This window comes from Ips typographus, linkage group LG5 (assembly GCF_016097725.1).
Source record: "Ips typographus isolate SLU linkage group LG5, UJ_Ityp_2.0, whole genome shotgun sequence".
NCBI lineage: Eukaryota > Metazoa > Arthropoda > Insecta > Coleoptera > Curculionidae > Ips > Ips typographus.
Genome location: NC_138426.1, coordinates 9517560 through 9531494, shown reverse-complemented (window position 1 = coordinate 9531494; position 13935 = coordinate 9517560). Strand labels below are relative to the sequence as shown.

The window sequence follows — 13935 nt, the reverse complement described above, 5'->3', positions numbered from 1 at the left end:
TTTGCAACTTTTGAGCATGATATGACAGTTTTGACGTTAGTGACAGTTGTCCCGTGATTGTAGAACACTATTTATCTGGACGGTCACGTGACAGTTGGCAAAATAACTGCCATAATTCTCAGAAACACGTTTTATATCGAATACTGCAAGAAAACGTTTCTAAACTCTAATTTTTGCAGCTTTAGAGCATAGTTTGACAGTTTTGACGTTAGTGGCAGTTGTCACGTGATTGTATAACACTATTTAGCTAGACGGTCACGTGACAATTGGCAAAATAACTGTCGTTCTACAATCAGTTAAAATTTATAGCTATAAAAGACTGTTCTAAAGTTGTTCTAAAAAGACAAAAATCTGTTTGTTTTAAGATGAGCAAATCAATGCTGAGTAGACGTGATAATAGCATTTAAAAGTGGACAATGCAAAATATAAGAAAGCAGAATTAAAGCAAAACTTAAAAAAACCTAAAAAATATCTCAGAAATATTTCTGTAATTTGGCAACTTTTTTTAAAAGACAAAAGTTGGCAACAGCATTGTTAAAAGTCTAAAGTTAGCTACGTCATACTGCCTGCGAAACAATTATTCATACTTTCTATTCCAAATAATAAAAACTGATTATTTGTGGGATAGGCCCATTATTAACGTGGAAAAACTGTGATGCAACTAAAAGAACACACAGAAGCACACATTTTTTCATTGTCCATGATGTTTCATTCTTTCTGCCCCAGAATTTGTTCTAGCAGACTAAATCTCAGGAAAAAGTATCTGTACTAGAAAAACCTTATTACGATATTATTCTGTTATTTTGAAGTGGAATCTAAGGTTTTTCTAATAATTAGTATCATCTTTGTGTCGATTAGCTTGAAACTAAACGACAAGATCCATCGACGACGGATAAAGGGGAGATTAAAAGCGGCAAAATTCCTTACTCGAATTAACTGTAATCTTAATTTTGGTTTACTTAATTCTTAATTTCCCATTAACTGGAATAATCAAGATTGTTTTAGTGTATATAAATAATACGCAAAAATTCATTGGAACCAATGTTTGGGTTATCCACCGAGGTGACAAAATGAACGGAATCCTTCTCTTTTTGGCTGCCGTTGGCTTGGCTTCTGGTAAGTTTTCATTATCTTCATCAATTTGAGTACGTTAAATTCATTTTATTTACTTTGTAGTTCTTCAGTTTCTTGACACCTCTTTCTGTTTCGCTTCCTTGATCTTTCTTTGTAATATTCTGTTGCGTTTTTGGTACTTTTTATGTTCTCTCCTTAAAGTTGCATAATTTTGCAAAAATCTTTTGTGCAGATATAATTTTTTTTTGCAGCTGCTCCCAGCATAGACCAGTTCGGCCCCTACAACCAAACCCTTTTGCACATCCACCCCACTATTGGTGGTAGGATTGTAGGTGGTGAACCCGCCAATATCGAAGACTTGCCATGGCAAGTGGCTCTTCTTCGTAACGGAGCTCAAATTTGTGGAGGTTCAATCGTTTCCGCCAGAGTAATCGTCACCGCTGCTCACTGTGTCGTACCCAGTGTCATCCCCCAAGTGACCGCTCTGAACATTCGTGCTGGATCCAGCCTCCACAACACCGGAGGACTTCGTATTGCCGTCAGCCAAATCATCTTCCACGAACAATACAATAACTTGGACTATGACATTGCTGTCCTAATCCTTGCTGAAGACGCCATCCAATTGGGTGTCCCTGCTTCCACCATTGCTCTGCCCGCCCTTGAGAAGACCTACCAAAGCGGAGAAATGGGTACCGTTTCCGGATGGGGCACCACCACTGAAAACGGCGCCGGTACCGTTCAGTTGATGCGCGTTGATGTTCCTGTTGTGGACGAAGCTACCTGCCGTAACGCCTACGGTTCTCTCATCACTCCCAGGACCTTGTGCGCTGGGTTCCCTGAAGGAGGTCGTGACGCCTGCCAAGGTGACTCTGGTGGCCCATACGTGATTGATGGTGAATTGGCTGGTATCGTGTCTTTCGGAGCTGGTTGCGCCAGGCCTGGTTATCCAGGTGTGTACGCTTTCACTCCCATCTTCAGGAACTGGATCAGGGACAACTCTGGAGTATAATTCTTGGAGTAAATCAATATAATATGTTTTTGTTTTTAATGATGTCGGTAATAAATCTATTTTGAAATCATTATATCAGTGTTCATCTTATTCAATCCTAAATGTCCTTTTCAGAGACAATGCATTCCAAAAACAAAATGTCGGAAAGATGGATTTTTTTATGTTTTTTTTTTTAATTATTTCATTTAATCTAAATATTAATAATTTATCAAAGTTTATTCATAATTAAATTTTTCACATTCCACACCAAACAAGAAAATAATTGACAGAATTTCACCCTAAATCCGTTTCTTAGGTTAGATTGCCATAACCTCACATTATCCGCTTTTATTTCTTTATATTTCTCTTTAAATTTTTAAATTTTCTTTATATCAAAATTTGTTTTAAAACATCTCTAATTTATTTTAAATCTGTCAAGAAGTTTATTGGCTGTAACAGTAAATATTGTCTGATGGTTCTATTCTTTGCAGAGCATTTACTTAGAGTAGAGATGGGTAAATGTATGTATAAAATAATATAATACATTTCATTATAGAATTATGTATCATACATGAAAAATGAATAAAATGTGTATAATATTTTCTAAGAATGACATGACAAGTATGACATATTATACGTCAATATCGTCACTTTTTGTCTGATTAAAATTGGGGTTAGGTTGTTGTTTCTGTTTATCATCTGGTTTGATTCTTTCTATGACTCTTCTTGGTATGACAAATTTCAGGTATTTCGTTACAGTATGGAACCCTAAAAACCGAAATAAGTGGACAATGGTTTACATTAGCGGTTCTTAGCAGGAGTTCCTGTTTTGCTGTTTAAAACATCATTTTCTTAAAAAATAAATAAGAAAATTACACCGAGAAAAAAGTTACGGTCACTTAAAACCTACAGAAGTACACTGTAAAGCCCCCTGTAACTTTCTAACTCTAAAAATCGTATCTCAAATAACCCCTGAGTACCACATTTGAAAGTAATAGGTAAAATATAAAAAAAAATTATAATATTCATGTATAAAACATTAAATACTTTACATATTCTACGTGTATAATCAATGAGTGTATCTACTTCCCATTTAAGAGTAACTAATCTTGAACGGCTCTAAATGGTTTTAAAACGGCTTTATAAGTACCCTAACCACGGATGCTATAAAACCTGTTGTTTAAAAGTTTAAAATAAGCTGTAACGTCGATTTTAAAAAGCTTTGTAGCGGTTTTTAAAACCTCTAAACTTTAGTAAACATTTTTATTCTTAGTATCTACTGTTAGAGTCAAAAGTGCTACTTATTGGGATTATTGATGAGAAACTTTTTCTATAGTCCTAACCTAACCACACAATAAATAACAAACTTTCTTATAGTTTACAAATTACTTTTTGCTGCATTCTCCCGTTAAATCATGTCGAGTTTCTCTCGCTTGGTGCAAGCTAGGAAAACGTAAAGTTTGTATTATCCCCGAAGAAAGTTATTCCATTCAGCTCACGAAATACATTTGGCAGTCCTGTCTAAAAGTCCGGAGCAATGCGACCTTATCGCCTTATATTGAACTAGGTGAAGTGGCAAAACCACGCTATCTTTGGCAAGTTGTTCAACCGTTTATCTGGCAAAAAAATTTATTAACAAACATCCTGGTCCATAAAAGAAAACGTCTAATTTCCTCCAGACATGCCAGAACACGTTTTATAGCCAGAATGGCCGTGGTTCGGTTAATTCCAGACTTTCTCTCCCAACTTATATAAAATTGGGTTTTTCCGTTTAATCTCCATGTTTTCTGGGGATTTAACGTCGTTCTTGGCACAGTTTTTTTTTAGTCTGAAACAGAAGCGTTTTCTAAAAAAATATTGGCGGGTGCGCTTTTGTCTTAATTCGGACCGGAACTGATCCGAGAAAAAGGGCAAATCCGATTAAAACCGAAATAGATGGGCCGTTTATTTTGACCACGCGAAATAGCCGACCCCGTTAAAGACCTCTAAATCCTCCCCATCGGAAGAGAAAAAGCCCGAGAGAATCAAAAGAAAATACGACAGCGCCGTTATTAGGAAGCGTTTGCGGAACCTTTCAATTAATTGGAATGGAATAAGCTCATTGGTGGAAAATGTCGTTGACGTAATGGATTTTCTTTGCTAAAGGATTACGTTGAGATGCTCTATTAGGTCTATGGTTACTTACCTTTGCATCGAGATGGCAAATTTAAATCTCTAAATTAAACTTGAAGGTGGAAGTAATCAAAACCAGCACAAAAGTTTGGTGGTGTAATTAAGTTTTTAAGTCAAAACTACTTCTCTAGAAATTTTCATTACATTTCAACTATACTCCAAAATGCAAATTTGCTCAAAAGGACAGTAAGTAAACATGTAAATTATTTGATAACTCCTGAAAGCCCTTTGGAAACATACACAAAGCTACTCATAATAATAAGTATTACTGTGAGTGTTCTACGACCTTACCAACTAACAAATTTAAATAATTTGACTTTATTAAATGACTTTTACGAAAATTACCATCTCCTGCGCCTAGAAATAATAAAGAGTTAGTGTGCTGACTTGGAACTTTAAAATCCTTCCTAATACTTTCGAAACAACTGGAAACTTATCGGTTCTCTTAAACTTCAACAAAGTTAAGAAGTCCAATATGAACTACGGTTCAAACTTTTACAAACTGATTTTTCTAAATTTGAAATCTGACATATTACTTATACTAGAGATCCTAAATTAAGATAAGGTTTTTGACAATAATATAAATATAAATCAATTATTAATAATTTTTTTTTAATTATTAATAGTTTTATAAGTTTATGCACTGGAACTGTTGTGATCATGTGACAACTGTCAAAGTTTAGTAAACCCTTCACTAATATGAAGCTCTAAACTTTTTTAAAATACTAGTATTACTCGTATTTATATTTTCCTGAACGAAATTTTGACATTTTTTTTTCCGCAAACAGGGACAAAGTTTTATGTCACGTGACAGTTGCCAAAACTGTCAAAACTCATAAAACTATACATTATTTAATACGTCAACTGTCAGATACGTCAAAACTGTCTATGCCTGTATAAATGTCAAAACTCATTCAAGAATTTATGCAAAATAAGAAATGCGTTATGTAAGTGGAGTTTTATAGGTTTATGGACTGGATTTGAACAGTGACGTAAGTGACAGTTGAAGGCCTAGTTTTGTGTCACGTGACTGAACTGTCAAATACATCACAACAGTCAAAATTCAGTAAAACCGTCGTTTAATGCTATAGACACGTTTTTAAATAAATAATTTTTTTTTAAATATAAAAAATGTTATACTAAAATTGCTTTATAGTCTGATAACCTCGATTTTGACAGTTTTGACAAATCGGTGTATTTAAGACGTCAACTGTCAGAAACGTTCATACTGCCTGTGTGTCAAAAATGTCAAAACTTATTTAAAAATGTATGTAAAATAAAATACTGAAAACCAATTTTTAAAATCAAAAATGTTACAATAAAAATGATTTATAGTTTCCTAGCCCCAATTTTGACAGTTATGACACACCGGTTTATTTACAGAATCAACTGTCAGATACGTCAAAACTGTCTAAATAAATAAGATATCTGGTTGCAGAGAAAACCATTATGCATAAAGTGTTTTATAGGTTTATGGAACGGATTCGATTGGTTGTAACGTAAGTGACAGTTTAGAACCTAGTTTTGTGTCACGTAACCACTGTCAAATATGTCACAACTGTCAAAATTTAGTCAATCCGTTACTTAACGCTTTAGTAACAAAATAAAGCTTTAAGTGCATTTCGCTACTGTCAAAGTATTAGATAACCCGTATTTATACCTTTCTAAGCGGGATTTTGATATTTTTTGCGCAGACAGGAACAAAATTTAGTGTCACGTGACAGTTTACAAGTCTGTCAAATATTATGAAACTACACACATTACTAAGAAACGAATCAATCAAAAGCTAACCCTAAATTTGACAGAAATGACACACCGGCCTATAAATGTCAAAGATGTCAAAACTTACTGAACGTTATGCTGAAAAGCTATTTAATATGTGCCACTACTATCAGCTTCATTTTTGAGGTTTATGGAACGGGTTTTGACATTTGTCACGCAGTTGTTTATGTCGGACGTAATCTAAGATCACGTGACAACTGTCAGATGCACATAAAATCTGTCAAACGTCATTCAACGGACGATGAAATTGTGGAAAAAACATGATGCAGCCAAACAACCAAACCATTTTCTAAAAAAGAAGAAAAAAAATATTTAATCAAAGTTTAGTGACACTTACGTCAAATACGAAAATTACAGTCTACGACCTTGCGCAGAATTTATTTTTTTAATATACCGGGTGGATCAAAAAAGTTACATAGCACACAGTTTTTTTATTTCAAATGAATACCCCATCGTATTATCTGATATTCTGATTCTGACACTGAACTGAACACTTTTCAAAATAATTTTACGATTTAAGACACTACCTGTCAATATGACAATAATTCTATATTTAAATACTTTTATACAAATAAAATATTCTGCAAGTAAAATAAGGTTTTCGTCTTAGCTAACTGTTGATATCTCTGAATTAATACTCACTTACATGGACAATTAAGGCAACCACGGACAATTCTTATTATTATACATTCTCCAGGTTAATAAAATCGAATATCAATACCTTAAATCAAACGTCAGGAACGTCGGGAAAAGAAAAATTGTTCAATTACCAGCCCGAAAAAGGACGGATTCTTTCCCTGGATCTGTGGAATGAATGGTTTTTAATCAATTCCAGAGATCGACTACGCAAAGCCATGGTATTTGTTTCAAGAGCGTACGATTTGATTAAATTTAGTTCACCTTTCTGGCATCAAAAACGTTTTCCTCATCTTCCCAATAGCGATAATAAGAAAAGTCGTTTCCTGGCTGAAACTTTCTAAACTAGAACTTGCCGATAACATAATTTTCTCATTATATCCGAGCAAGTGCAAGGGTTTTCCTTCGCCTAGAAACACACAACATTTACTTTTGATAGCGCATATATGCAGTCAGAAACTGTCTCAAAGAAATCCCGACTTTATTTTGTACTGTTTATGTTAATGCCTACTGTAAATAAGGACCAAAGCTTCCTCGCTTACCTCCTTTGGAAATTTACGTTTTATTTTACTGCCGGTAATACGTTTCCGAAACGATATCGCACCAAAACAAGAGGCCCTTTTTTATACACACTTGTTTCAAGGAGTTTTGGGTGTCGTAAATGCTGCTGTTTGTATTATTTAGGGTTTACGGAAGACACTGAAATGGCCCTTACAGTTTATGAGATTCTAAACAAATATAAGGGAGAGAACGGAAGGAAACGTTCTAACCTGGGTGCCTATTCTTGCAACGAGGGAAGGGAGTTATCAAGAGAAAGGTGACAGGAACCTGCCATTATCAAGTTTTCTGTCACGTTCAATGTTGCCACTTCTACCGTTATAAGGGTATATCTACCGTTTTTGATGCGCTTAAAACAGTCGTTTCTTTACTCCAAATTATCCTCTAAAACCACGTGATGTCTCTCCCTAATGTCAAAATTTGACTAGAATTAGCAAGAATTACCTTTTAACACAGTTTTCGAAGCAAGACGATTTTTTGAGATTTATGACAATTGTCTCGTGACCGTCTAGGTAAATAGTGTTCTACAATCACGTGACAACTGTCACTAACGTCAAAATTGTCAAACAATGCTCTAAAGTTACAAAATTCAGGGTTTAGAAACGTTTTTTTATAGTATTTGATATAAAACATGTTTTTGAGATTTATGACAGTTATTTTGACGATTGTCACATGACCTTCTAGCTAAATAGTGCTCTACAATCACGTGACAACTGTCATTAACGTCAAAACTGTCAAACTATGATCTAAAGTTGAAAAAATCAGGGTTTAGAAACGTTTTCTTGTAGTATTTGATATAAAGCGTGTTTTTGAGATTTATGACAGTTATTTAGGAAATTGTCACGTGACCAGCTAACTAAATAATGTTCTGCAAACACGTGACAACTGTCACTAACGTCAAAACCGTCAAACTATGCTCTAAAGTTACAACTATCAGTGTTTAGAAACGTTTTCTTGTAGTATTTGATATAAACCGTGTTTTTGAGATTTATGACAGTTATTTTGGCAATTGTCACTTGAGCATCTAGCTAAATAGTGTTGTACAATCACGTGTCAAGTGTCATTAACGTCAAAACTGTCAAACTATGCTCTAAAGTTGCCAAAATCAGGGTTTAGGAACGTTTTCTTGTAGTATTTGATATAAAGCGTGTTTTTGAGATTTAGGACAGTTATTTTGGAAATTGTCACGTGACTGTCTAGCTGAATAGTGTTCTAAAATCACGTGGCAACTGTCATTAATGTCAAAACTGTCAAAGTATGCTCTAAAGTTGCAAAAATTAGGGTTTGAAAACGTTTTCTTGTAGTATTTGATATAAACCGTGTTTTTGAGATTTATGACAGTTATTTTGACAATTGTCACGTGACCGTGTAGCTGAATAGTGTTCTAAAATCACGTGACAACTGTCATTAACGTCAAAACTGTCGAACTATGCTCTAAAGTTGCAAAAATCAGGGTTTAGAAAAGTTTTCTTGCAGTATTCGATATAAAGAGTGTTTTTGAGATTTATGAATTTGACTATGGACTGTTTAGCTAAATTATCCTTTAAAACCACGTGATATCCATCACTAAGGACAAAACTTAGGAAACAATTATTAATAAAAAAATTTAAAAATCTCTATTTTTGAAGTACGGTTTTACATTATTTATAGCAAGAATGAATGATTAATGTGCAATTATATTATTAATTAATAATGTAAAATGAATGAATTTGTTTTGATCTACCGTTATCTACAGTTTTTTGACTGATTATTCTACCATCATTAAATATTTTGACTTGGCAATATTGGTCACGTTCTAAGCGTATATACAAAAAGTCAATTCTAGTGACGTAAAAGTTGCAAAAATACTAATTAAGTTCTAGCTAAGTGATACACTAAAATATACAATAATCTAGTATTCAATGCTTTTTAATAAAATTAGTTCATCCATTTGGAAAGTTTTAGGCAATCAAAACTTCAAACAATTTTAATCCAATCCGATCATAAAGAAATTACTTTGAACTGAACAAATGAACAATTTCAAGACATTCTCTGTTCCTTAAAAACGAATAAATTCTTGCTATAGGTTATTCTAACATCAAAGGAATTGAATAACTCTTAAAGCCAGCAGCGCAAACTAGACGAAAAGGGTAATATTACGATTCCCATTTATAAATGTAAGTTTTGTTTGATCTCGTAGCAATTTATGCTCGTTTTCGGAACATTGCTGTGAGTACACTTTACCATTCCACTCGGCATTCTACTATTGCTTGCATAACTGAAGCTTAAGTTACGAGGCGATTTAATTATTGCAAGTCACGACGATGACTTTATTTCGTTCTGTTTTCATCTCTGTCAGTAGATCATTTTAAATAAGATAATCAAAATGTTTCATAGGCGTATCACTCTGTTCTATTCTAGTTCTGACAGAAATTGAAAGTTTATATAACAAAGTTAGAGATGCATAAAAACGTTAAAATTAAAGCTGTTTTTTTAACTTAATCCTGAAACACTCTCAGCTTAATCCTGAATTTACAAAATCTAGGTTAATGGTTTTATTATTCAACTTTCACGGTTTTATAGTAAGTTAGTAGCTGTTTGTAGTTTGTGATTGGCCCAGAAAAAGCAACAAGCTAAAAGCTACTTTTTTTGACCAATTACAAACTACCCACTGTGCTGTGATTTAGTTCTAATAAAGAAAGAAAAAATTCTATAAAAGAAAGTTTCTCAGTCAAATGAATTCCAGGCTTTTAGTGGGAAACTTCACATGAAAACAGTTAAAAAGACTTACTTTCAAATATCAAATTTACAAACTATTTAGATTTAGAGTCAGAATTTCTGTGACTATACTTGAAACCTGATTTAAAAATACTTATTAACCTACAAGTTTTTTTAAAAAAGTTTGTAAATTTGTTTTTAAGCTGAAAGTGATGGAATTCAAGTCAAAACCTTACACAGTAACCTTCAAAGTTGACTTTTACGTTTTTAAAGTGGATTTTTGTTTTTTTTTTGACATTTTTGTCGCTGAATGTATAATAGTAAAATTTCAGGTAAAAACCTCAAACTTAACTTCAAAAGCAAATAATACCAGGCTTTCAGTTATTTTGCCAACAAGTATGAAACTGTTATTTAGGTTTGTGCCACTGAGTAAATGCAAATTTCAGTGACTATCAAGTTAATTTCAATACTTTGTACACGTTTCTAAACCCTGAAAGACTTAAAATTGACTTAGAAACTCACTGATTTACTTGGCAAGTTTGAAAACTGTCTAGAAAGACTATAAATTTGACTATCAAGCCAATTTCAATGCTATGTACACATTTCCAAAGCCTGAAAGATCAAAAATGTACTTAAAATTTCACTGATTTACTTGGAAACTTTGAAAATTGTCTTGAAACACTATAAATGTGACCAATTTGGATGCCTAGTACACATTTCCAAAGCTTGAAATAGTCAAAATTGACTTAGAAACTCACTGATTTACTTGGAGCGTTTGAAAACTGTCTAGAAAGACTATAAATTTGACTATCAAGCTAATTTCAATGCTATGTACACATTTCCAAACCCTGAGAGACTCAAAATTAACTTAAAAATTCACTGATTTACTTAGAAACTTTGAAAGTTGTCTTGAAACACCATAAATGTGACAAATTTGGATACTATATACACATTTCCAAAGCGTGAAAGACCAAAAATGTACTTAAAATTTCACTGATTTACTTGGAAACTTTGAAAATTGTCTTGAAACACTATAAATGTGACCAATTTGGATGCCTAGTACACATTTTCAAAGCTTGAAATAGTCAAAATTGACTTAGAAACTCACTGATTTACTTGGAGAGTTTGAAAACTGTCTAGAAAGACTATAAATTTGACTATCAAGCTAATTTCAATGCTATGTACACATTTCCAAACCCTGAGAGACTCAAAATTAACTTAAAAATTCACTGATTTACTTAGAAACTTTGAAAGTTGTCTTGAAACACCATAAATGTGACAAATTTGGATACTATATACACATTTCCAAAGCGTGAAAGACCAAAAATGTACTTAAAATTTCACTGATTTACTTGGAAACTTTGAAAATTGTCTTGAAACACTATAAATGTGACCAATTTGGATGCCTAGTACACATTTTCAAAGCTTGAAATAGTCAAAATTGACTTAGAAACTCACTGATTTACTTGGAGAGTTTGAAAACTGTCTAGAAAGACTATAAATTTGACTATCAAGCTAATTTCAATGCTATGTACACATTTTCAAACCTTGAGAGACTCAAAGTTCACTGATTTACTTGTAAACTTTGAAAATTGTCTTGAAACCCCATAAATGTGATCAATTTGGATGCCTAGTACACATTTCCAAAGCTTGAAATAGTCAAAATTGACTTAGAAACTCACTGATTTACTTGGAAACTTTGAAAACTGTCTAGAACGTCTATAAATTTGACTATCAAGCTAGTTTCAATGCTATGTACACATTTCCAAACCCTGAGAGACTCAAAATTAACTTAAAAATTCACTGATTTACTTAGAAACTTTGAAAGTTGTCTTGAAACACCATAGATGTGACCAAATTGTCTTGAAACACCATAAATGTGACCAATTTGGACGTTATGTACACATTTCCGAAGCCTAAAAGACCAAAAATTTACTTGGAATCTCACTGATTTACTTGGAAACTTTGAAAACTGTCTTGAAAGACTACAAATTTGACTATCAAGCCAATTTCAATGCTATATACACATTTACAAACCCTGAAAGGCTCGAAATTGACTTAAAAATTTACTAATTCACTTGAAAATTTTCTTGAAAGACACAAATTTGACTATCAAGCCAATTTCAATGCTATATACACATTTACAAACCCTGAAAGGCTCGAAATTGACTTAAAAATTCTCTAATTTACTTGAAAATTTTCTTGAAAGACTATAAATTTGACTATCAAGCCAATTTAGATGCAATGTACACATTTCCAAACCCTGAAAGGCTCGAAATTGACTTAAAAATTTACTAATTCACTTGAAAATTGTCTTGAAAGACTACAAATTTGACTATCAAGCCAATTTCAATGCTATATACACGTTTACAAACCCTGAAAGGCTCGAAATTGACTTAAAAATTCACTAATTTACTTGAAAATTTTCTTGAAAGACTATTAATTTGACTATCAAGCCAATTTAGATGCTATGTACACATTTCCAAAGCCTGAAATACTCAAAATTGGCTTAGAATCTCACTGATTTACTTGGAAACTTTGAAAACTGTCTATAAAGACTATAAATTTGACTATCCAGCAAATTTCAATGCTATTTACACATTTCAAAACTCTGAAAGACTCAAAATTGACATACAAATTCATTGATTTACTTGTAAACTTTGAAAATTGTCTTGAAACCATAAATGTGACCAATTGGGATACCTAGTGCACTTTTCCAAAGCTTGAAATAGTCAAAATTGACTTAAAAACTCACTGACCTACTAGGAAACTTTGAAAACTGTCTAGAAAGTCTATAAATTTGACTATCAAGCCAATTTAGATGCTATGTACATATTTCCAAAGCTTGAAATACTCAAAATTGGCTTAGAATCTCACTGATTTACTTGGAAACTTTGAAAACAGTCTTTATAAATTTGACTATCCAGCAAATTTCAATGCTATGTTCACATTTCAAAACTCTGAAAGACTCAAAATTGACATACAAATTCACTGATTTACTTGGAAACTTTGAAAATTGTCTTGAAACCATAAATGTGACCAATTGGGATGCCTAGTGCACATTTCCAAAGCTTGAAATAGTCTAAATTGACCTAAAAAATCACTGACCTACTTGGAAACTTTGAAAACTGTCTATAAAGACTATAAATTTGACTATCAAGCAAATTTCAATGCTATGTACACATTTCCAAACCCTGACAGACTCACGATTGACTTAAAATTACACTGATTCACTTGGAAACTTTGAAAATTGTTTTGAAGCCTATAAATTTGACTATCAAGCTAATTCGGATGCTATGTACACATTTCCAAAGCCTGAAATACTCAAAATTGACTGAAAATTTCCCTGATTCACTTGGAAACTTTGAAAAATGTTTTGAAATACAATAAATGTGGCCAATTTGAATGCTATGTACTTTAAAAGCCTGAAAGACTAAAAATCTACTTGGAATCTCACTGATTTACTTGGAAACTTTGAAAACTGTCTAGAAAGTCTATCAATTTCACTATCAAGTCAATTTTGATGCTATGTACACATTTCCAAGCCCTGAAAGACTCAAAATTGACTTAGAAACTCATTGATTTACTCTTTTTCTTTAGTTGTTTGCACTATCAATCTTCACATGGCAAAGAAATGATTTAAATCGTACTTTCTCTCTCATTACAAGTTAATATCGTGCTTTTCCAGCAAACAAATGACCCAATAAATTTCATTTAGCGATAACCACTGCCATCTCTCACAATGAATCGAAACTGGATCGTTGCAGTAATAAAGACCAAACTGAGTTATCTGCTTGCGGCCCTCCAACTACGTAATAAAACCTCATTACCGATACATGCACATAAAATTAAATGGGCTTTTTAAATTAATTATTGGCCGTTTAATTAACGACAAATTTGTCGATAATCCCGGACAGCAAATTGGGAATGATATAGCCGGCTGTTCGGGGGCGGGAAACATCTATATTGAACTGTCAAGTCTCGATGAGGTTCTAGTGAACAAAAAGACAAATTATTTGCTCTCTTTT

The 13935-nt window shown here is 33.0% G+C and overlaps 1 protein-coding gene and 1 long non-coding RNA gene across 2 annotated transcripts; one reads left to right on the top strand and one right to left on the bottom strand.

Annotated features, from left to right (window-relative positions):
* Window positions 1-957: 957 nt before the first annotated feature.
* LOC145729041 (trypsin-7-like) lies at window positions 958-2156 on the top strand. The gene is made up of 2 exons (XM_081979649.1): window positions 958-1116; window positions 1326-2156. The coding sequence occupies exons 1-2, from the start codon at window positions 1071-1073 to the stop codon at window positions 2081-2083; spliced, it is 804 nt and encodes a 267-aa protein (XP_081835775.1). The 5' UTR covers window positions 958-1070; the 3' UTR covers window positions 2084-2156.
* A 4443-nt stretch (window positions 2157-6599) lies between these two features.
* LOC145728963 (uncharacterized) lies at window positions 6600-7408 on the bottom strand. The gene is made up of 3 exons (XR_014178211.1): window positions 7195-7408; window positions 6917-7061; window positions 6600-6819 (listed from the first exon to the last, which is right to left on the bottom strand). It is a non-coding gene; the product is annotated as an uncharacterized LOC145728963 (long non-coding RNA).
* Between the last annotated feature and the right edge of the window lie 6527 nt (window positions 7409-13935).